General features: G+C 37.3%; 1 protein-coding gene and 1 pseudogene across 3 annotated transcripts in view; both read left to right on the top strand.

The window, feature by feature from the left end:
- ACAP2 (ArfGAP with coiled-coil, ankyrin repeat and PH domains 2) overlaps positions 1-23,118 on the top strand; it is a 127,771-nt gene that overhangs the window by 45,923 nt on the left and 58,730 nt on the right. For all 3 annotated transcript variants that reach the window (XM_034999861.1, XM_034999860.1, XM_034999858.1), the window contains 2 exons: positions 21,136-21,194; positions 22,316-22,499. In XM_034999861.1, coding sequence (XP_034855752.1) covers positions 21,136-21,194; positions 22,316-22,499 — 243 coding nt within the window. The remainder of the gene's footprint in view (positions 1-21,135; positions 21,195-22,315; positions 22,500-23,118) is intronic.
- LOC118007240 lies at positions 1,224-1,349 on the top strand (annotated as a pseudogene).

The raw sequence follows: 23,118 nt of genomic DNA, 5'->3' as shown, positions 1-23,118 counted from the left end.
CAGTTGGCATACATTCAGCAAAACAAACCACTTAGGATATTTCTGATAGAAAGACTTTAATACAGTGAATTGGTTACAAAAATGTTAGAAGGTCTGGAGGAATAAAAAAAAGTTAAGGTGATGCCACCTAGAGATTAGTAAATGTGGGAAGTAGCTATTGCCCCTGGGGCTGGAGAAACAAAAGTGAAAGTGGTGTTTCCCAGAGCCCCTAAGTCCTGCACTTTTGAGAATAGGGCCATTGTTACCTGGCCGGGAAGCCAGGAGCTTGCCTTCTTGTGGCTGCCTCAAGAGTCAAGGAGCCTGTAGTCCCCTGGAAACTGCCCAGATTGGTCGCCAGTGCTGCTCAAAGTTGGTGTGGCTCACAGTTGCTTACTGATATCTGTGTCAGAACAGAAGCAGGAAAAAACAGTGGCTTCCTCTATGTCTTGCCTCTTAATCTAACATTGGCTTCCATTGGCAGAATCTAACCTCTTTGTATGCAAGGAGGCCTAGGAAATATGTTTTGCAGATTTCTAGTACCTGGCAGTATAGAGGAGGAGCCCATGGAAGGGTGATGTAGTGGTGAAAACCAACAATTAACCAGCGCAGCAACCATAAAGGCTATAATTTGAAAATATTTTTGGTGGGCATGAGCATTTCTGAGTCTTTTCCAGAGAAATCTAGTTTTCACCTTCACAGGATATAACAGGATGAATCTGGAGGTAGGTGGGAGGGTCACGGCAAGGTGGGGGGGATAACCATTTTCCAATCTTGGCTTTAATAATAAAAACCAATTGCACTGAGGAAAAAAATATTTTTGGCAGGCCAATTATTGTGCAATTTAATGATTTTTATCCTTAAAACTTCTTATATGACTTTCCTTTTTTCCATATTCTCCATATCCAATATATTAGCAAAATATACCCCAAATCCATCTAATAGTAGTTTCTCTGTCACCTCCACATCTAAACTACTACCACTTCTTGTTTAGGATTATATCATGGCCTCCCAACTTGTGTTTCTGCTTCTTTTCTTGCCCTTCTACAATGAGTTCTGTATACAGAAGCCAGGAAGAACTTAATTTTAATTTAATTTTTGAGAGAGAGAGCGTGCCAGTGAGTGGGATGGGGGACAGAAGGAGAGGGAAAGTAAGCAGGCTCCACATTTAGCATGGAGCCCGATGTGGGGCTTGATCTCATGACCCTGAGATCATGACCTCAGCCAAAATCAAGAGTCGGATTCTTAGCTTTGCGCAGTGGCAGTATTGTAGCCAATGAGGTTTTTCCGAGGCGCGATTATTGCTAATTGAAAACTTTCCCCAAAGACGAGGTTCATATATACAATGGAATATTACTCAGCCATCACAAAGGATGAATACCCACCATTTGCATTGACATGGATGGATCTGGAGGGGATTATGCTAAGTGAAATAAGTCAAGCAGAGGAAGAATTATCATATGGTTCCACTCATATGTGGAACAGAAGGAATAGCATGGAGGCCATTAGGGGAAGTAAGGGAAAACTGAAGGGGGGGAAATCAGAGGGGGAGATGAACCATGAGAGACTCTGGACTCCAAGAAACAATCTGAGGGTTTCAGAGGGGAGAGAGTAGGGGGATGGGATGGCCTGGTGATGGGTATTAAGGAGGACATGTGTTGTAATGAGCATTGGGTGTTATACGCAAATAATCATGGGACAGTACATCAAAAACTAATGATGTATACTGTATGGTGACTAACATAACATAATAAAAATAATAAAAGGCCAGAGATCCACTCCCCCCAAAAAAAGGGTCGGATGCTTAATTGACTGAGCCACCCAGGCACCCGGTCAGGAAGAACTGTAAAAATATAAATTAGTTAACAGCATTCTACTGTTCTAGCTTCCCATCACACTCAGAGTAAAATCCGTTATAACCATGGTCTACCAAGCCCTCTGATAACTCCCTGATCTCATCTCTACTCTCTACTTGGCTGTAGCTACTTGGACTCTGTTTTTCTTTAACATACCAAAGTAGTTCTCATCTTAGGGCTTTTGCACTTGCTATCTATTCTGTGCAGAATATTCTTCCTTCATATCTATGTATGGCTGTTTTCCTTAAAATATTCCTTCTCTTCCTATGGATCTCCTTCACTTTATTTAGGTTACAACCTCTCAGAGAAACCTTCCTTGACCACCCTATGGTCACTTTATGTCATTTTACTCTGCTTTTTATACACATACACACACCCACACACACATGTGAGTGTGCCATGCACACACACACAGATGATGTACAGATATGTGGGTCTGGTTCTTAAATGTATATATGTACTTAATTTATTGTCTGTTCTAAGTTCCATGATTGCAGGCACTTTGTTGTATTAATCTCTGCTACTACCACCTAGAAGATTCTTGGTAGAAAGTAGTTACTCATGGCAGAGTTAAGGAGACCGGCATTATGAAGTTATTAAAACTCTTAAGTGTTTTTTTTTTTTTTATAGTTATTAAATGAATAAAAATCTTTTAAATCCGTGACAGCACACACTAGGTAGATAATTTAAAGCAATGTTTAAAAATTTTCTTTTATTGTTTCTGGCACTTGAAAAACTTCAGGATCTCTGTTTTGACTGTAAAATTTATGTTGCTTTAAAAATAATTTGCAAAATAGGGCACCTGGGTAGTTGGTTAAGTGTCTGCCTTCAGCTCAGGTCCTGATCTCAGGGTCCTGGGATCAAGCTCTGCGTTGGGTTCCCTGCTGAGTGGGGAGTCTGCTTCTCCCTCTCCCTCTGCCCCTCCCCCTGCTTATGCTTTCTCTCTCTCTCTCAAATAAATAAATAAAATCTTTTTTTTTTTTTTAAAGATTTTGTTTATTTGACAGACAGCGAGAGAGGGAACACAAGCAGGGGGAGCGGGAGAGGGAGAAGCAGGCCTCCCGCCGAGCAGGGAGCCCAGTGTGGAGCTCGATCCCAGGACCCTGGGATCGTGACCCCAGCTGAAGGCAGATGCTTAACTGACTGAGCCACCCAGGCGCCCCAATAAATAAAATCTTAAAAAAAATAATTTGCAAACCAACAGGAGATTACTCTTTGTCGGCCTGTCTGCTCAGAGGTCTTAAGGCTGTAGGTTGGTGAGCTTGTGTGTGTTTGTATATGTACTACATATGTATAAATAGAAAACTCTTTGAAACTACACTCAGATGTCCAGTGCCTTTCTAATTTTATTTGCATATTTTTTAGAGCATCTCAGAAACTTTCTTACTAATAGATACAAGTATGAAATTCTAAGACCTTGGTTTATTTTAATAACTTTTCCTTTTATAGTTGCTATGCTGTCTGCTTTACCTGGCCTTTTTGTTTCTTGTTAACAAGTACTTTCAATTTTTCCTAGGAGGAGTGACTTGTGTGTACTTGATTCAGAGTTCTTATATATGACGCAAAGATTCTTCCTCCATCATAATACTGCATATTTCACTTTGACTAGAATATACACAGGGATGACACATCTCGTTTACTATAATATATTCCTAGTACTTGCATAATTCTTATCCTGGGGAGGTCATTTAATTTTTCTGAGCTTTATGCTCCTCCTCTGTAAAGTGAATGGGCTTTACTAGATGACTTTTAGTTATAAACATTCTAAGGTTACAAAGCATTATTTATTATAAGATTTAATTATGATCTCAGAGCCATTTGTTAAAATGTGGGAAAAGGCTAGCTGCATAAAATGCTTTATTTTAGTAGCATTCTCTATAATGAATTTTAATTATATAGCATTATAGGGTGAAGGAGGCTTTATAGGATATAACTACTTTATAGGACAAACTGCTTTCTAAAATGTGTAAACACTGGAGTCTGCTCACAGTCTATAGCAGACTTTGTAACACTTAGGTTTTGGGGTATCAATTTGTGTCAGGATAAAAAGCTGGATATTCGACAGATGTCATTTATGAATAACTTTATGGGTTTAAATAAATGTTTGAAATAATAGGGCCATTTGGGTTTTTAGCCAAGGAAGATTAAACATAGATTGGGATTAGATTGTCTCTGGTCATTTAAAAAAATTATTTGGATTCTTTTGTGGTTTATTTCTTCTGTAAAAATGGATATTACTGTTCCGTAGTCCTTACAGTATGATAATTTCCTAGGGTTGCTCTTTAACTCATGTCTTTATAAGATGCCAACTCATGGGTGCCTGGGTGGCTCAGTTGGTTAAGCGACTGCCTTCGGCTCAGGTCATGATCCTGGATTCCCGGGATCAAGTCCCACATCGGGCTCCCCGCTCAGTGGGAAGCCTGCTTCTCCCTTTCCCACTCCCCCCTCTTGTGCGCACTCTCTCTCATTCTCTCTCTCAAATAAATAAATAAAATCTTAAAAAAAAAAAAAAGATGCCAACTCATGACTCTTCCAGAGCAGGTCATGTGTGCTACATTCTACTACGTATTGGAGTTGGCTTGAATACTGACTTGTTTTTATGGAACACAGAGATTTCTATAACTTCACTGATGACTCTCTTGGATTCTAACTTGCTGTTTGTGTAAGGAACTTGGAATATTTATTTGATTATTATCTTCGCTGAATTAAGCTTTAAGGTTGAATTGATGCATAAATTCTATAAAATGTGTAACCCTTTTTGCTTTGTTTTTTTGTAAGTTTGAGTTTCCGTATTGTAGCTGTCTACTCATTCACTCAGTAGATGGTTTTATGAAAGTGTCATGTCCTATCGGGTGTTGGTGAAAAACGTTTAGATTTTAAAAATGGAATTATGTTAAAGTAATTAATAAATATTTAATAAATAAAAACTTTTTAGGGGCACCTGGGTGGCTCAGTCATTAGGCACCTGCCTTCGGCTCAGGTCATGATCCCTGGGTTCTGGGATCGAGCCCTGCATCGGGCTCCCTCCTCGGCGGGAAGCCTGCTTCTCCCTCTCCCGCTCCCCCTGCTTGTGTTCCCTCTCTCGCTGTGTCTCTCTGTGTCAAATAAACAAAATCTTTTATTTTTTATTTTTTTCAAAGATTTTATTTATTTATTTGACAGAGAGAGAGATGGCGAGAGCAGGAACACAAGCAGGGAGAGTGGGGGAGGGAGAAGCAGGCTTCCCGCAGAGCAGGGAGCCCGACGCGGGGCTCAATCCTTGGGATCATGACCTGAGCCGAAGGCAGACGCTTAACGACTGAGCCACCCAGGCGCCCCTAAACAAAATCTTTTAAAAAAATTTTCTTTTTAATAGAATTATGTTAAAATAAGACACATAGTATTAGGGAACATATTACATATTGAATGTATAACACTTCTAAATATTTAATGTATAGATAGATATTTTAAAGATTTTATTTATTTATTTGAGCGAGAGCTGATTTTTCAAATTCTTGGTCATTGTCATTGATGAGAATGTTGCCTGCATAAGTAGGCATATTGGTGAAAGGCAGGTGAGTATTTATTGCCCTTTGCTACTGATTGACAGGAGTTGATTTATTGCCCTTTCTTCCTGATTGATAGGACCTTCTTTATCCTATGTAATTAGAATTTAGGTAATTCTGTCTCTTTAAGTTGTGCTTTAAAGGAGCAGTCATTCATTAAGTTGAAGTGCTCTCTTTTTTTTCTTTCATTGACATGTGTGATGCTTAAATTTTCCTGGATAAACTGAATAGATTTTGAATAAAGTAATGATGAACCTTTTTTGCAGGTATACACAGAAGTTGGTCTACCTACTTTTTTCTTCCTTTAACCCTTAATTAACTTTTAATAATTCTCTTTGTGGATATAGATTATAGCATTGACTCCTTAGTGATTCATTCTCAGCCTCTCCTTTCCAACACTCTGAATCCACACAGTTTGTTAGTGTATGTTAATTGTCAGAAATATTAAGGATTGCTTGAAATAAGTTCATCAGATTGCAGAATGCTGCTTAAGCCATATTTTAATGTCAATAACTAGCATTAACCACACCTGTAAGTTGAGATTTATTCCTCCTAAACTTTTGAATTCTACTTTCAACTTACCAACTTAGGCACAGTTCTTCCTTTTGACAGCCAGTACATTTTGTTTGAAACAGCAGAGAGTGATAGTCTCATATCCTTTCTTTACCTAAAAGCTAAAAATGGATGAACCAAAGGTTTTGAATACTTTGTTTAGATTCATACATTTTTTTGATAACATTTAATTTGGAATTTATGTCTACATTCAAACTTGTACTTTATGAGAGATCCTTTGTGAAATAATGTGTTACTAGATCTTCAGAATTTTCCAAATGAGTTTTTAGCACAAATTTACATCTTGCTGTCATTATGACAGCACTATCGGCAGGCAACATTAGAATGTCTCCATAATATAACCTTTTTGGTTTTAAATTTTTCTTCGAGCATTTTGAGTATTTCATCCCTAGGGGTTTGTTTTGGTACTTTGCAAAAACAATCAATGGCTTTGCAAGATAATCTTCTATTCAGAAGTTTCAACCGTTGCTGTTAACTTGAGCACAGTTCTTAACATGTAGAATCATCACTCAGCAATAAACACTTTTGATAAAGTTTTCTTCTGGGTTAGTGATTGTTATTGTGTTTATTTGGCATGCTGTCAAATGCATCTGTTCTGTTACTTATATGTGGTACCTTTTTTATTTCCTTTGCCTGTTTGGAAATTATGAAGTTTTGACATTGTCCTTGCAAGCTAACATATTGTGCAATTTTGCAATTGTATGAGGCTTTCTGGCTCTAGCTCCTAATTGGGTAGTCTTGTAACTAGCTTCTTTTTTTTTTCTTTGTAACTAGTTTCTTTTTAAGATTTTATTTATTTATTTGACAGAGAGAGACACAGCGAGAGAGGGAACACAAGCAGGGGCAGTGGGAGAGGGAGGGAGAAGCAGGCTTCTTGCCAAGCAGGGAGCCCGATGCGGGGCTCGATCCCAGGACCCTGGGATCATGACCTGAGCCGAAGGCAGACACTTAACCAACTGAGCCACCCAGGCGCCCCTGTAACTAGTTTCTTAATCTGAAATTGTTGTGACTAATCTCATAAAAGAACTTTGTTTCTTTTTTTGGGTTTGCAGAAGTTTGGAGTACAAATCTTTCTGTATGAAATGGATGTTTTGTGTTGAAGTCCTGTATGGTTTGCTTCTACCATCGATTCATTTAATAACTTTGATAAAAAAGATAGGTCAAAGAAGAGAATTTGGACCATTGTGTTTGTATTCTGAATGTAATCACTGTTCAGCACTATTTATTGAAAAATTTGTCCATTATGGCGGGAAAACAACAATCAGTAAAAAATCTAACTATGAAAATGAAACAGTATATGTCTTTAAGTTTCAGAAATTGATATGTGTGCATATATTTTTCTGCATTCTTAAAATGTTAAAATAAATTGTTGAAAGATAATATAATGAACATTTAATAAAATAGGAAATACTAATTTAGTTAATGCAATAAATGTTACTCTCATGTATGATCAGAAAATCAAATTTTCAAAGTGTTTTAAAATCTGCAAATGCCTACAATCCCATTTAAATGATTATGTGCATTTGTTTATTTCAAGTTTTTATTTAAATTCCAGTTAGTTAACATATAGTGTTATATTAGTTTCAGGAGTGGAATTTAGTGATTCATCACTTACATGTAGCACTCAGTGCTCATCACAACAGATTATGTGCATTCATCTTCAGAAATGTTTTTTTTTTTTTTTTAAAGATTTTATTTATTTATTTGACAGAGACAGAGACAGCGAGAGCAGGAACACAAGCAGGGGGAGTGGGAGAGGGAGAAGCAGGCTTCCTGCCGAGCCGGGAGCCCGATGTGGGACTCGATCCCAGGACCCTGGGATCATGACCTGAGCCGAAGGCAGTCGCTTAACCAACTGAGCCACCCAGGTGCCCCAGAAATGTTTTTTAATAATTAAAAATAAAACAATGAAATTTCATCAAGAGTCAGAGTTTGGCTAATTAACATCAAAAGCCAATAATAAATATCAAGAAGTAATAGTCAAAAAAATAATTGTATTCTTTTTTTTTTTGATGTAGTTTTCCATGATTCATTGTTTGCATATAACACCCAGTGCTCCATTCAATACGTGCCCTCCTTAATACACATCACCAGGCTAACCCATCCCCCCAACCCCCTCCCCTCTAAAACCCTCAGTTTGTTTCTCAGAGTCCATAGTCGCTCATGGTTCATCTCCCCCTCCGATTTGCCCCCCTTCATTTTTCCGTTCCTACTATTTTTTTTTTTTAACATATAATGTATTATTTGTTTCAGAGGTACAGGTCTGTGATTCATCAGTCTTACACAATTCATAGCGCTCACCATAGCACATACCTGCCCCAATGTCTATCACCCCGCCACCCCATCCCTCCCAACCCCACCACTCCTGCAACCCTCAGTTTGTTTCCTGAGATTAAGAATTCCTCATATCAGTGAGATCATATGATTCTGGTCTTTCTCTGATTGACTTATTTCACTTAGCATAATACCCTCTAGTTCCATCCACGTCATTGCAAATGGCAAGATTTCGTGTTTTTTGATGGCTGCATAATATTCCATTGTGTGGGGTGCCTGGGTGGCTCAGTTGGTTAAGTGACTGCCTTCGGCTCAGGTCATGATCCTGGAGTCCCAGGATCAAGTCCTGCATCGGGCTCCCTGCTCGGCAGGGAGTCTGCTTCTCCCTCTGACCCTCCTCCCTCTCATGCTCTCTGTCTCTCATTCTCTCTCTCTCAAATAAATAAAAATCTTTAAAAAAAAATATTCCATTGTGTGTGATTCTCTCTCTCCCTCTCTTAAAAAAAAGAACACCCCGCAAAAACCCTTATAAACACTAATATCTTATGTAAGACTGTTGACATTTATGTCTGGCTGTTTAACAATCACCCCAAAATTTAGTGACTTAAAACAATAGGGCTTGGAGGGGGGTGTACACACACACACACACACACACACACTGCATCTTCTTTATCCATTCATCTGTTGATGGACATCTTGGCTCTTTCCATAGTTTGGCTGTTGTGGACAGTGCTGCTATAAACATTGGGGTGCACATACCCCTTCGGATTACTACATTTGTATCTTTGGGGTAAATACCCAGTAGTGCGATTGCTGGGTCATAGGGTAGCTCTATTTTCAACTTTTTGAGAACCTCCATACTGTTTTCCAGAGTGGCTACATCAGCTTGCATTCCCACCAACAGCGTAGGAGGGTTCCCCTTTCTCCGCATCCTCGCCAACATCTGTCATTTCCTGACTTGTTAATTTTAGGCATTCTGACTGGTGTGAGGTGGTATCTCATTGAGGTTTTGATTTGGATTTCCCTGATGCCAAGCAATGTTGAGCACTTTTTCATGTGTCTGTTGGCCATTTGGATGTCTTCTTTGGAGAAATGTCTGTTCATGTCTTCTGCCCATTTCATGATTGGATTATTTGTTCTTTGGGTGTTGAGTTTGATAAGTTCTTTATAGATTTTGGATACTAGCCCTTTATCTGATATGTCATTTGCAAATATCTTCTCCCATTCTGTCGGTTGTCTTTTGTTGTTGTTGTTGTTTTTTTTTTAAAGATTTTATTTATTTATTAGAGAGAGAGAATGAGAGAAAGCAAGCACATGAGAGGGGGTAGGGTCAGAGGGAGAAGCAGACTCCCTGCTGAGCAGGGAGCCCGATGCGGGACTCGATCCAGGGACTCCAGGATCATGACCTGAGCCGAAGGCAGTCGCTTAACCAACTGAGCCACCCAGGCGCCCCATGTCTTTTGGTTTTGTTGACTGTTTCCTTTGCTGTGCAAAAGCTTTGTATTTTGATGAAGTCCCAATAGTTCATTTTTGCCCTTGCTTCCCTTGCCTTTGGCGATGTTTCTAGGAAGAAGTTGCTGTGGCTGAGGTCGAAGAGGTTGCTGCCTGTGTTCTCCTCCACCCCAAATCGATTGTATTCTAATAGAAGTACCTCATAACAAATGATGTTGCTAAGGAAACAATCATACATACCTTATAAGTAGGAGAAATGTGAAAAATAAAAGCACATTAATAGCAAAAATTTGTGAAAATAAGAGCCAAAGAAAGATGAAATATTTAACAGTGGGTAAAAAGCCAAGAAGTGATGACAAAGAAATTATAACTAAAATAGTTTTGGATGATTCAAATGGTAACACCAGGGGGAAAGTTACATAATTTTGTTAAAGTAATAATTATTGCATTTAAATACTTTACAGAGCAAGTCAGACAAATAATATTAAAATAAAATTTTAGCAAAAATATAATTTTAGCAGTTGGTAATTTCTGAATGGTTGTACCAAATAGTTTACAACTTCTTTTATTTTTTTATTTTATTTTATTATTTTTTTTTAGTTTACAACTTCTTAAATCACTATAAAAACATAAACACTGGGGTACCTGGGTGGCTCAGTCGGTTAAGCGTCTGACTCTTGATTTCAGTTTAGGTCATGATCTCACAGTTGTGAGACTGAGCCTGGTGTTGGGCTCTGGGCTGAGCACAGAGCCTGCTTAAGATTCTCTCTCTCCCTCTCCCTCTCTTAAAAAAACAACACCCTGCAAAAACCCTTATAAACACTAATATCTTATGTAAGACTGTTGACATTTATGTCTGGCTGTTTAACAACCACCCCAAAATTTAGTGACTTAAAACAATAGGGCTTGGAGGGGGGCAGCTTGTCTCTACGTCAGTTGGTGTTGGCTGAGTGGTTTGTGTGTGGCTGGAGGATCCAGCATGTCTGGTGCCTTACCTGGGGTGGCTAGCATGGCTGGGATTGGCCAGGCTCTTCCTGCCCTTTGGAGTCTTTCATTCTCGAGGGCTTTTCTCTTATAATGTGGTCTCTCTCCAGCAGGGTAATCAGACTTCTTAATGTGATAGCTAGCTTTTCTTCAGGCTTAGGCCTGGAAATCACACAGAATCATTTCTGCTACATTCTTTCGGTCAAAGCAAGACACAGGGCTATCCCAAATTCAGTGTAAAGGGAAATAAACTCTACCTTTTGGTGGGAGAGTACCATGCACATGGAGGGATGAGAGGAATTATTGGTGGCCATCTGTAGATACAGTCTGCTGTATCTTTCAGCACACCAGTAATGTGTGCCATTGACCCAAGTGTTTGGAACCTTTACAGTAGAAAATTTGTCCCCATCCCCAGGGATTTTGATTTATGTCATCTGGAGTATAGCATCAGAATTTTAAAAATTTCTCTAGGTGATTCTGACATGTAGTAAAGTTTGAAAACCACTACTTTAAATCAGTGATTCTCAAATTGTGAGTCATGGACTGACAGCATCAGCATCACCTGGGGACTTGTTAGAACTTCTCAGAATTCACCCAGATCTACTGAATCGGCATTCTGAGGCTGGGAGCCAGCCATCTGTGTTTGAACAAGCCTTCTAGGCAATTCTGAGGTACTATAAAGTTTGAGAACCGCTGTTCTAGAGCAGGGGTTGGCAGACTTTGGTTTGAAGGTCAGAGCTAGCCCATCACCCCCCTTTTGCATATAAAGTTTCACTGGAACACATTCGTTTCTGTATTGTCTATGGCTACTACAAAGAGAGTAGTTGTGACAAAGACCACATGACCCACAAGCCTAAAATACTGTCTAGTCTTTTACAGAAAAAATGTGCTGTGCTCTGCTCTAAAGGACTCCTTTATTTTTGTCCACTTCCAGGGACTCTGTCATGACACCCACTGAAGAGAGACCTTTTTTCTGCTTTAGTGAAAGTGATTTAAAGACTAGTTACCTTGATGAATTTTTCTCAGTGGAGTGGTAGTGGATGAACCAAAGCTGTAACCCAGACTAGCTAAAATCAAAATCTCTGGAAGTAGGAACCAGGCATCAGTAATTTTCAAAGGTACCCAGGTCATTTCAGTGTGCAGCCTAGTTTGAAATAGTGCATTGCTTCTCCCAAACAAACTACTTGGAAATCTTGGTAAATGCAGACTGATTCTGTAAGTCTGGAGTGGTTTTGGAAATTCTTCTTTTCTAACAAGCAACCAGGTGATACGCATAATGCTGGTTTACACCTGGGGAACTTTAAATATACTGATTCCTGAGTCTCACCAGTGTTTCTGATTATAAGGGTATTTAAAAGTTCCCCAGGTTATTCTAATGTGCAACCAATTTAAGAACCCCTGAGTTAGAGCAGTTTGTTTCAATCTTTAAGTAATGGAATCACTTAGCAAACTTAATAAAAATACAGAAGTATTCTTTTTTCTTTTTTTTTGAGAGAGAGAGAGAGAGCATGTTTGCATGTGTGAGCGGGGGTGGAGGGTGGGGAGGGAGGGCAGAGGGAGAGGGAGAGAATCTTAAACAGACAGTGTTAGGCATGGAGCTGGAGGTGGGGCTCGATTTCCCTATCTGAGATCATGACCTGAGCTGAAATCAAGAGTTGAATGCTCAATGGACTGAGCCACCCACGGCCCCAGGGATTCTATCTTTCTTCAACAAGTTTGGACCTTGGTATTTTCTGTTAGCTTTCCCCATGATAAGCTAGCGAAGAATCACTGCTGTAGAGGAATGAAGGGAGAAAGAAGAATTTAGAGAACTGGATAGGCTAGGACAAGCAGAGAATGTAGAAAAAGAGGAACAAATGATAAACAATCATTTGAATATTGGGACCTGTTCCTGATGATAGCAAAGAAGAGACCACTTGATTTATTATTGGCCTATTTACAGGTCTAGTGAGATTAATGAAAAGATTCAGTGAGTCCAGGGGCGCCTGGGTGGCCCAGTCAGTTAAGCATCTGACTCTTGACTTTGGCTCAGGGTCATAGGATCGAGCCAGGGGTCGGGCTCCACATTGAGCGAGGAGTCTACCTGAGACTCTCTCCCTCTCCTTCTGTCCCTCCCCTCTGCTGCCTCACACTTTTTCTCTCAAATAAATAAATAAAATAAATCTTAAACCAAAAAAGATTCAGTGAGTCCACAGCCATAGCCCTGTATTCTTCTGTAGATTTTGGAAAGCACAGGGATGATTTTGTCCTGTAGAATTATAGAAGAGAGTGCTGTGGTGGTTGAATAAAATTTAAATGGAAGACGAAGACCTTACAAAATTTATACTTTGAACCAATGGGACCTAAATGGTAAGAACTGGAAACTTTCAGTGCCAACTATGGATGTGTAACCTGTCTTCTTCTAACCTTCCTAGAGTACTCTTTGCCATGTGTAAAGTGCATCTCAGCTTTCATCCTTTCCTGAAAGCAGGTGAGATAGTGTTGCTTTAACCAGGTCCAGACATGAATGGGAAATAAACCTGAGTGGAAGCCATTGGTTTTAAAGATTGATTGATTGATTGATTTTAGAGAGAGAGTGACAGAGGGTGAGTGGGGAGGCCAGAGGGAGGGGGAGAGAGAGAATCCTCGAGCAGACTCCCCACTGAGTGTGGAGCCCAACATGGGGCTCAATCCCACAATCCTGAGATCATGATCTGAGCTGAAATCAAGAGTCTGCCGCTTAACTGACTGAGCCACCCAGTTTTAAACAGCTATATATTATCTATGCACTCAAGTTAGATCCTTTTATAATTAGCAGATAGGTCAAATGATACATTGTTGGTTATTTGTTATATATATATATATGTCGCTAAGAATAGTACTGTTAATGTCCAGAAATGGAATTGAACCTTAGCTTTTGTGTGGTAGCTTCCCTCACCCCCCGCAGTGTCTCATTGTGGCTTTATTATACCATTCCAGGTTTTGTGGTGTAGAAACAAAAGACAAGACCCGAGGTGTACTCAATTCTGAGGATAAGACAATTTTTTTGGTCTAAAACCTAAGTGAAGTTTTTGGGTGATCACTGAGCACTTTGGATAAGATCTGGATCAGAATCCCCAATTAGTGAAGATGGTAGAACACAACACAAGGAAAATGGGGAAATCAGATAAAGGACAAAAACTTAGGAAAGAGTCTTACAAAGTTCATTTGGTACCTGGCTTCCAGGAACATTGACAAGGCTACTTTTATTTCACCCTCTGATTCTTTCAAGGCTTATAGAGCTTTTTACTTTTAGCATATGAAAAGGAATGCTGTGAATTCTGCCTCAGGCCGAGTATAGATTAGTGATTTGAGAAATGGGACTAACTGAGGTAACTCTGGAGCAGTTCGCACAGGAAACAGCAGTAGTTAGCTGGTAGGTTGTCCGGGTGGCATGCAGTTGGCAGGTAGGAGACAGACAGTTCTTTACTCAGTTACTTTTGCATTAACAACATACTTTTCACTGTAATGGAGGTGTTGAAAATATGTTGCCTAGATAATTGGCAGTTTCCTAAAATACTTCTTATCCATTCAAATGTATATAAAATTTAGTTTAGGTAATGCTGTATCTTGGAGGATGTAGACAGTAATGTTTTTATAGTTTTAAAACAATGACAATGCTACACAGGAAAACATTGTGTTTTTTTCCTCTGGAATATATTGATTTTTTTAAACAGCATTACTGAGGAATAATATAGCCAGCATATTAAAGTGTACAATTTTGGAAATGTTGAGATATGTAAACCTCCATGTAAACTGTCACCTGAGTGAACATAGTAAGAGTCACACCCCAAAAGTTTTCCTATGCCACTTTATAATTGTTTGCTGCTGCCTCATTTCTAGTCATTCACTGATCTGCTTTCTATCATTATTGATTAATTTGAATTTTCTATACTTACATGTAAACAGAATCAGTGTAATTATTTTGAGACTCAATAGTGTTGTGCTTATCAGTAATTCATTTTTTATTGCTTAATACTATTACACTGTATGGATATGCCATAATTTATCCATTCACCTGTTGATGGATGTCTTAGTTATCTATTGCTGTATAGTGGATTACCCCAAAATAGAGTGGCTTAAAACAATAAACATTTATTATCATGGTTTCTGGGCCAGGAATTTTTAAAGAGACATAGCTGGGTTGTTCTGGCTCAGTCTTCTATGAGATTGCTGTTAAGGTGTTGGCTGGGCCACAGTCAGTTGAAAGCTTTACTGGGGCTGGAGGATCCAATTCCAAGATAGGGCCGTGTACATGGCTGTTGGATCCAGGTAGGCCTCAGTTCCTCCCAAGGAGCCTCCTCCCTGGGCTGCTTGAGTGTCCTTACTACATACAATGTAGCTACTCCCTAAACAAGCTATCCAAGAGCAAGGGCAAAGAGAAAACTGCAATACTTTTCATGACTTAGTCTTAGAAGTCACACATTTTCACTTCCTCCATATTACCATGTGTTAGAAGTAAGGCACTATAACCAGCTTATTCTCAAGGTAAGAAGCATCAGACTCCACTTTTGAAGGGAGGAGTGTTAAAGAATTTGTGGACATAGTTTAAAGTTGTTTGAGTTGTTTCTGGGTTTTGGCTATTATAAATAAAGCTGCTTATAAAAATATATGTAAAAGTTTATATAGGTATATGCATTTATTTCTTTCGTGTAAATAGGAGTAGAATGGCTAATTTATAAGGTAGGATTATGTTTAACTTTTTATAAAACTATTTGTATAGTGAAGACTACAAAACATTGGTAAGAAAAATTAAGGGAAGAGAAAATAACTTATTGTTTTGTTTTGTTTTTTTTAAGATTTTTTATTTATTTATTTGACAGAGACACAGCGAGAGAGGGAACACAAGCAGGGGGAGTGGGAGAGGGAGAAGCAGGCCTCCCGCGGAGCAGGGAGCCCGATGCGGGGCTCGATCCCAGGACCCTGAGATCATGGCCTGAGCTGAAGGCAGACGCTTAATGACTGAGCCACCCAGGCGCCCCCAAAAATAACTTATTGTTGTTTATAATAATAATATTAATATTCTTTCCTATGTTAAATTTAAAAAAAATTTTAACTTCTTCTAAGACATTAAAGAAATTTCCCAGAATTTGGAAATTGTTTCCCAAAGTTGACTCTATATTTTACAGCAGCCATGTATGAGAGTTCTAGTTGCTTCACACAATTAACACACTTGGTATGGTCACTCTTTTTAAATTTATCATTGTTTTAATTTGCATTTTCTTAATAACTAGAGATGCTGAGCATCTTTTTTTGTGTGTTTATTTTCCATTAATGTATCTTCTTGATGAAATGTCAGATCTTTTGCCCATTAAAAATTTTTGGATTTTTGAAATCTTATTTAGTTGTAAGAGTTCTTTCTGTATTCCAGATATGTTTTTTGTCAGATAAATGTTTTGCATATATTTTCTTCCAGGCTTTGGCTTGTCTTTTTCACTTTTATAACCGTATCTTTTGAAGAGCAGTAGTTTTTAATTTTGATTGTCAGTTTATTGATTGTTTTCTTTTATAGTTTTCTTTTTGTGTTTTACCAAGAAAGGTTTGCCAGTTTATTCTGTGTTTAGATTTGTGATCCATTCTGAGTTAAATTTTCTGTATGTTTGCATGGTAAGGGTCAAGGTTTATTTTTTTTCAGCATATGGCTCTTCAGTTGTTTGTTCTAATACCATTTGCTCAAAAAATTTCTTTTTCCCATTTTGGCAACTTTTGGAAGGCGGCTATGCTCACCAGTATACCACCAGCGCCACACTGTCTAAAAAAATGTGTGGGTCATTTTTGGGCCCTATTTTGGTTTCACTGATCTTTTTGGTTTCACTGATCTTTTTGCTGATCTTTTTGCTTATCTTTATTCTAATAGCACAATAGCCTTGATTACTGCAGCTTTCATAGTAAGCCTTGAAGTCAGGTAGTGTAGCTATTCCAGCTTTGTTCCTTTTTTTCAAAATTGGCTTGGCTATTCTAGGTCTTTTACATTTTCACATAAATTTTTGAATCAGATTTCCAGCTTCTACAGAAAATCTTACTGGGATTTAGAGTGGGATTGCACTGAAGGTATAGATCAATTTGGTGAGAATTGACATCATACTAATATTGAGTCTTCGAATCCATGAACACAGTGTATCTCTCCATTTATTTAAGTTTTCTTTAATTTCTCTTGGTAATGTTTTGTAGTCTTCACTGTACAAGTCTTACATATCTTTTGTCAACTGTGTCCCTAAGCATTTCCTATTTTTTTTTTTAAGATTTTATTTATTTATTTGACAGAGAGACAGACGAGAGTACAAGCAAGGGGAGCAGCAGAGGGAGAGGGAGAAGCAGCAGGCTTTCTGCTGACCAAGGAGCCTGATGTGGGGCTTGATCCCAGGATCCTGGGATCATGACCCTCATGAGCCCAAGGCAGATGCTTAACCGCTGAGCCATCCAGGCGCCCCAGCATTTCCTATTTTTTGATGCTACTATAAAGTTCGGTTTCTAATTAGTTGTTGCTGGTATATAGAAATAGCATTGAATTATGTGTATTGACTTTGTTCCTGTGGCCCTGCTAAGTACACTTATTAGTTCTAGTAGACTTTTCTGTAAATTCCATAGTATTATCTATATAGCCAATCATATCACCTATGGATAAAGATAGTTTTATATTCTTCCTTTCTAATATTTTCCCCTTTTTTCATTTTTCTTGCTTGATTGCCTTGCTAGGATTTATAGTACAGTGTTGAATAGAAGTGATGAGAGCAGACAGTCTTGCCTTGTTCTTGATCATTGCCATTAAGCCTTTCACCACAAAAAAAAAAAAAAAGAAAAGAAGGCTTTCACCACTGAATATGTTAGCTGTAGGTTTTTCATATGTGCCTTTTATTAGTTTGAGGAAGTCCCCTTCTATTCCTGGGTTCCTGAGAATTTTTATCAGGAATGGATGTTGGATTTGGTCAAATGCTTTTTTGTATAGTTTTTCTGTTTTAGTTTGTTAACATGGTAAATTATAGTCGTTGATTTTTGAATGTTAAATCAATCTTGCAATCCCAGAATAAGTCCTAATTAGTTATGATATATTGTCCTTTTTATATGTTGTTATTACATATCATTGTTATGTATTAAGAATTTGTGCATCCATGTTCATGAGGGATATTGAGGGTTCCCTTGTTTCTATATCCTCACTAACACTTGTTCTTGTCTTTTTGATACTAGCCATTCTGACTTGGGTGAGGTGATAGCTCATTATGGTTTTTTTTTTTTCTTTTAAAGATTTTTATTTATTTATTTGACAGAGAGAGACACAGCAAGAGAGGGAACACAAGCAGGGGGAGAGGGAGAGGGAGAAGCAGACTCCCCACTGAGCAGGGAGCCCGATGCGGGGCACAATCCCAGGACCCTGGGATCATGACCTGAGCTGAAGGCAGACGCTTAAGGACTGAGCCACCCAGGCGCCCCAGCTCATTATGGTTTTGATTTGCATTTCCCTGATGATGAGTGTTGTTGAGCATCTTTTCATGTGTTTGTTGGCCATCTGTATATTTTCTTTGAAAAAATGTCTACGCAAGTCCTCTGCCAATTTTTAAACCAGATTGTTTGTTTTGTGTATGAGTTCTTTTTTAAAGATTTTATTTATTTATTTGAGAGAGAGTGAGAGCAAGAGCAAGAGAGGTCACAGAGGGAGAGAGAAAGGGAGAAGCAGACTCCCCACTGACTGAGGAGCCTGATGCAGGGCTTGATCCCAGAACCCCGAGATTATGACCTGAGCCAAAGGCAGACGCTTAACCATCTAAGCCACCCAGGTGCCCTGTGTATGAATTCTTAATGTATTTTAGGTATTAACCTCTTATCAGATATATCATTTGCAAATATCTTCTCCCATTCAGTATGTTACCTTTTCATTTTATTTATGGTTTCCTTCACCGTGCAAAACTTTCAAATTTGATGTAGTCACAATTGTTTATTTTTCCTTTATTTCCCTTGCCTGGGGAGATAGATTCAGAAAAATACTAAGGCCAACGTCCAAGAGTTTACTGCCTATGTATTCTTTTTAGGATATTTATGGTTTTGGATGTCACATGTAGGTTTTTAATCTATTTTGAGTTTATTTTTGTGTATGATATAAGAAAATGGTCCAGTTTCATTCTTTTGCGTGTATCAGTCCAATTTTCCCAACAGGATGTATTGAAGAGACTGTGTTTTCTCTGCTGTATATTCTTGCCTCCATTATTGTAGATTAGTTGAATATGAGTTTGTTTCTGGGCTCTTTATTCTGTTCCATTGTTCTCTGTGTATGTTTTTGTGCTAGTACCATACTGTTTGATTACTATAGCTTTGCAGTAGAGTTTGAAATCTGGGATTGTGATGCCTCCAGTTTTGTTTTTTTGCAAGATTGCTTTGAATCTTTGTGGCCTTTGTAGTTCCATACGAATTTTAGGATTATTTGTTCTAATTCTGTGATAAATACTGTTAATTAGCTTTATGAATTTTGACAGACACATATAGTTGGATCTCCATACCACAATCTAGATGCATGACAGTTCCCGATAACCCTTAAAATACCCTTGTTTTACTCCGTTGTTAGTACCTTCTACCCCTGACCACTAGAAATTTCTGATTTATTCTTCATCCCTATAGTTTTATCTTTTCCTGAATGTCATATAAATGGAATCATATAGTTTGTAGCCTTTTGAATATGACTTATTTTACTTAGCTAAATCCATTGAGATTCATCTATGTTGTTGTATGTATTAATAGTTGTTCCTTTTTATTGCTGAGTAATATTCCATTGCATGGATGTACCATAGTTTATTTCTTCAAGGACGTTTGGATTGTTTCCAGTTTTTGGCATTTAGGAACGGAATTGCTATAAATGTTTGCATACAGATTTTGGTGTAAGTCTAAGTTTTCTTTTTTCTTGGGCAAGTACCTCGAGTGGGATTGCTAAGTTTTATGTAAGTATAGCTTTAAACTTTATAGGATATGGGAGGTTTTTAATAGATTCTATTTCTTTAATTCTGTTTAGGTTATTGATTTCTTATTGAGTGAGCTTTGGTAGTTTTTGTCTTTCAAAGAATTAACCCATCTTGTCTGTTAAATTTATAGGCATAAAATTATTCCCCAGTTCCCCTGGTTATTCTTTTTAATATTTGTAGAATCTGTGGTGTTGTCATCTCTCTCCTTCTTGGTATTTGAAGTTTTTTTTTTTTTTAGAGCTGAGGGTAGGGACAGAGGGAGAGGGAGAGAGAGAATCTCAAGCAGGCTCCAAACCCAGCGTGGAGCCCAATGTGAGGCTTGATCTCACAACCCTGAGACCTTGACCTAGGCCAAAATCAAGAGTTGGATGCTTAACTGACTGAGCCACCTAGTTGCCCCTGAGTTCGTGTTTTAAAATTTTTTCTTTGGCAGGAGGTTTATCAACTTTATAGATCTTCTGAAAGAACTGGCTTATGTTTTTGTTGAGTTTTGGTTACTAATATTCTGTTTTCTGTTTAGCTGACTTCCGATCATCTTTATTATTTCCTCTCTTCTGCTTAATTTGGATTTACTACTTTGGGTTTAACATACTACAGAAAACAATATTTTCTCTCTGGATGTAAACTGTCATATTTTTAAATCTTGTAGTACTCAATTCAGGTGTGGTGTGTGTTGTGTGGGTGTGTGGTGTTGGTGTTTAGTATTTAGGCAAGAACATGAGACTTTGCTAGTAGCAAGATTTCAGAGAGAGTGAAATTGGTACTGTTTTTAATGAGAAGGGTACAGGATTTTTTTTTTTGTTTTGTTTAGAATGTTGATTTTTGTGCCTCTTCATCTCTGAATGTAGAGTATCTGTAAATTATTAAAATACTCAGAATTTCCATGACAAGCCCAGTGAAATTTCCCACACATAGAGCTACTAAAGTTTAATATGTGGCATTATTTAAGTGGGGCAAAATATTGTCACCAGGAATAAAATTTTATTCTTGTTTCTAATCTTAGCAGTCATTGAACCTAAAGGACTATATAATGTTTACTCAAATTAAGAGCGTAAAACATTTAAATCCCTAGGTCTTCCCAAATGAGTAACCTCTAACTAAGATATAAGGCAGTTTTGGAGGTGTTTTTACTTCAAATGTTTTGATACGTGAAAGTAAGAAATTCCTGTAGTAAATGAAGTGGAATTTGTGTTACTCTTTCAGGTTGTTTTTCAAAGCTTGAATTAAAATCAAGGAAATAAATTGCTTTATTGTTTTAACATTCTATTTAAATAGTAATGCAAATTTGATCTTCCCTGTAATTAGAAATAATTTTATTTTTTAGATGAAATTCGCTTGAAAATCAGTTTCAGTTTCTTTTTTAAATGCTTATTTTTTATGTAGTCTTCAATAAGAAATATAGGTGTTATTAGAATTGGAGTACTGGTGGAAGGATGTGTTATTTATCAACCTACATGAAAATTATTTTTTATTTACTTTTCTAATTGTTTAATGTTACATTTTATCTTTTAGATCCTATTTGACCAAACTCAGAGATCAATTAAAGCACAGCTTCAGAACTTTGTTAAAGAGTAAGTCAATTGCAGTGAAGAGAAAAGAAAAGCAACAAGTTCATGATCACATCTGGGAGTTGGTTATCTTTTGAGAGGAATTCTTATGGACTGTGATTTATTGAAAATATTGGAGTTTTTGTTTTTTTGCTTTGTGAAGTGTATATTGCATTTCCTCTTGAATTATTCCATAAGGGAATCAGACTTCATGTCTTTCAGTGAATCATTTATACTATGAAATTTGTATTCAGGATATATAACTAGGATTGTTATAGATTAAAAAATAAAATAATTTAATGACCTTTCAAAATCAAAGCAGATCCCAAAAGTGGTTGAAATACTATTAGTTATTATAGTGGAGACTAAGTTTTCCATAGTCTCAATATGGTTTTTTCTTTGAAGAGAATATAATGCATATTATATCATAAAATCATAAAAGTGCATGTTTTTTGCTACATGTGATCCTTTTGTGTCACATTCATCCCATTTTATATGTGAAATGAAGTTGAACTAGAAATAAAAACATCTGAACTTTCCAGGTAGGAACATTTTCCTTTCCCACATTAATAATTCAGTTTTTCCCTTTTAATTCCTGCCTGAGAATATATAAAATTACAGATAAAGTTGGTTATGATACAGTATTCAGGAGAAATTATAGAAGTAGCACATCTCGTGAACATAGTGCAGTGCCGTTTAGTGGGTTAGAATTTATTGTCCTGCTAGTGATACCTCACAGATTCTTTCCAAATAAGAGACTAACGTTCAGAATGTCCTTATAGAATGTATGCATGAAAATTTATGGCTTCTTACAAAGCCTTTAAAGTCTTTCTCAGGTCTACTTTATTATTATTTTAAAATCATTTGTCTTCAAGTCATTTTGCCTGGTTCTCTGGTAGAAAAAAGTACTTATCTAAGATCATTAATGAATCGAGGGTTTCAGAATACTGAAATGGAAACCATTACCCTTTACGGGTGTGCAGTTCTTTTACCAAAGATTGTATGTATATGTGTTTTAAGAATATATTCATGCCCTTTGGCCCAGGAATTTCCCTCAACAAGAAACGAGTGATATTTCTTAAAGTGTGGTTTGTAGATCACCCACAGTAGGATTTATGGAAGTTTTCCTGTTTTTATTTTTTTAGAGATCTTAGAAAATTCAAAGATGCCAAGAAGCAATTTGAAAAAGTCAGTGAAGAAAAAGAAAATGCATTAGTAAAAAATGCTCAAGTACAAAGAAACAAACAGCATGAAGTTGAAGAAGCCACAAACATTCTGACAGCAACAAGAAAATGTTTTCGACATATAGCCCTCGACTATGTACTTCAGGTATATTTATTAATATGTTTTCAAAAAATGCTTACTAAACATGTCATTACTTTTGAGTGATTACACTGAGAAGAACTAATACTGTTTCTTTGAGTCTAAAATTAAGCCATGATCTTTTGTGAAGACTTTTCACTTGTCTGTATATCTGTGTATGCACATAAATATGTGTGTGTACATGTGTATACCTTTGGTTCTGATTTCTTCCCCTTTTCACTTAACATGATACTTTCTCCCATTTTTAAATGTTGTAAAAAGCATTTTAATCGCTTTATTTTATTCTATGGAGTTGCTAGGTTAATTTAATTAATACTGCTTATCAGACATATTGCCAGTTTTTACTGGCAATAGTGAAAATATAGTTTTCAGTAATTGTAAATGATAATAACATCTTTGTATATAAATCTTTTGCCACATTTCTGATTTTTTCTTTAGAGTAGATTCTTAGAGGTATTAAGGCATACCATATTGACAAATGTAAAATATTTCTAGAAGTGTTGTTCTCATAATTGCATTACATGCTATTTTTTAAAACTAGAGATCAGTATTTGGTGAGTTGCCTGGTGATCTTCTGGTACTATGTAAAATTGAAATCAGTTTGAATGTGATAGGTCTCCAAAGG

Source organism: Mirounga leonina, unplaced genomic scaffold (assembly GCF_011800145.1).
Source record: "Mirounga leonina isolate KUSES-001 unplaced genomic scaffold, KU_Mleo_1.0 Mir_115, whole genome shotgun sequence".
Lineage (NCBI taxonomy): Eukaryota > Metazoa > Chordata > Mammalia > Carnivora > Phocidae > Mirounga > Mirounga leonina.
This window is presented reverse-complemented; position numbering and strand designations above follow the sequence as displayed.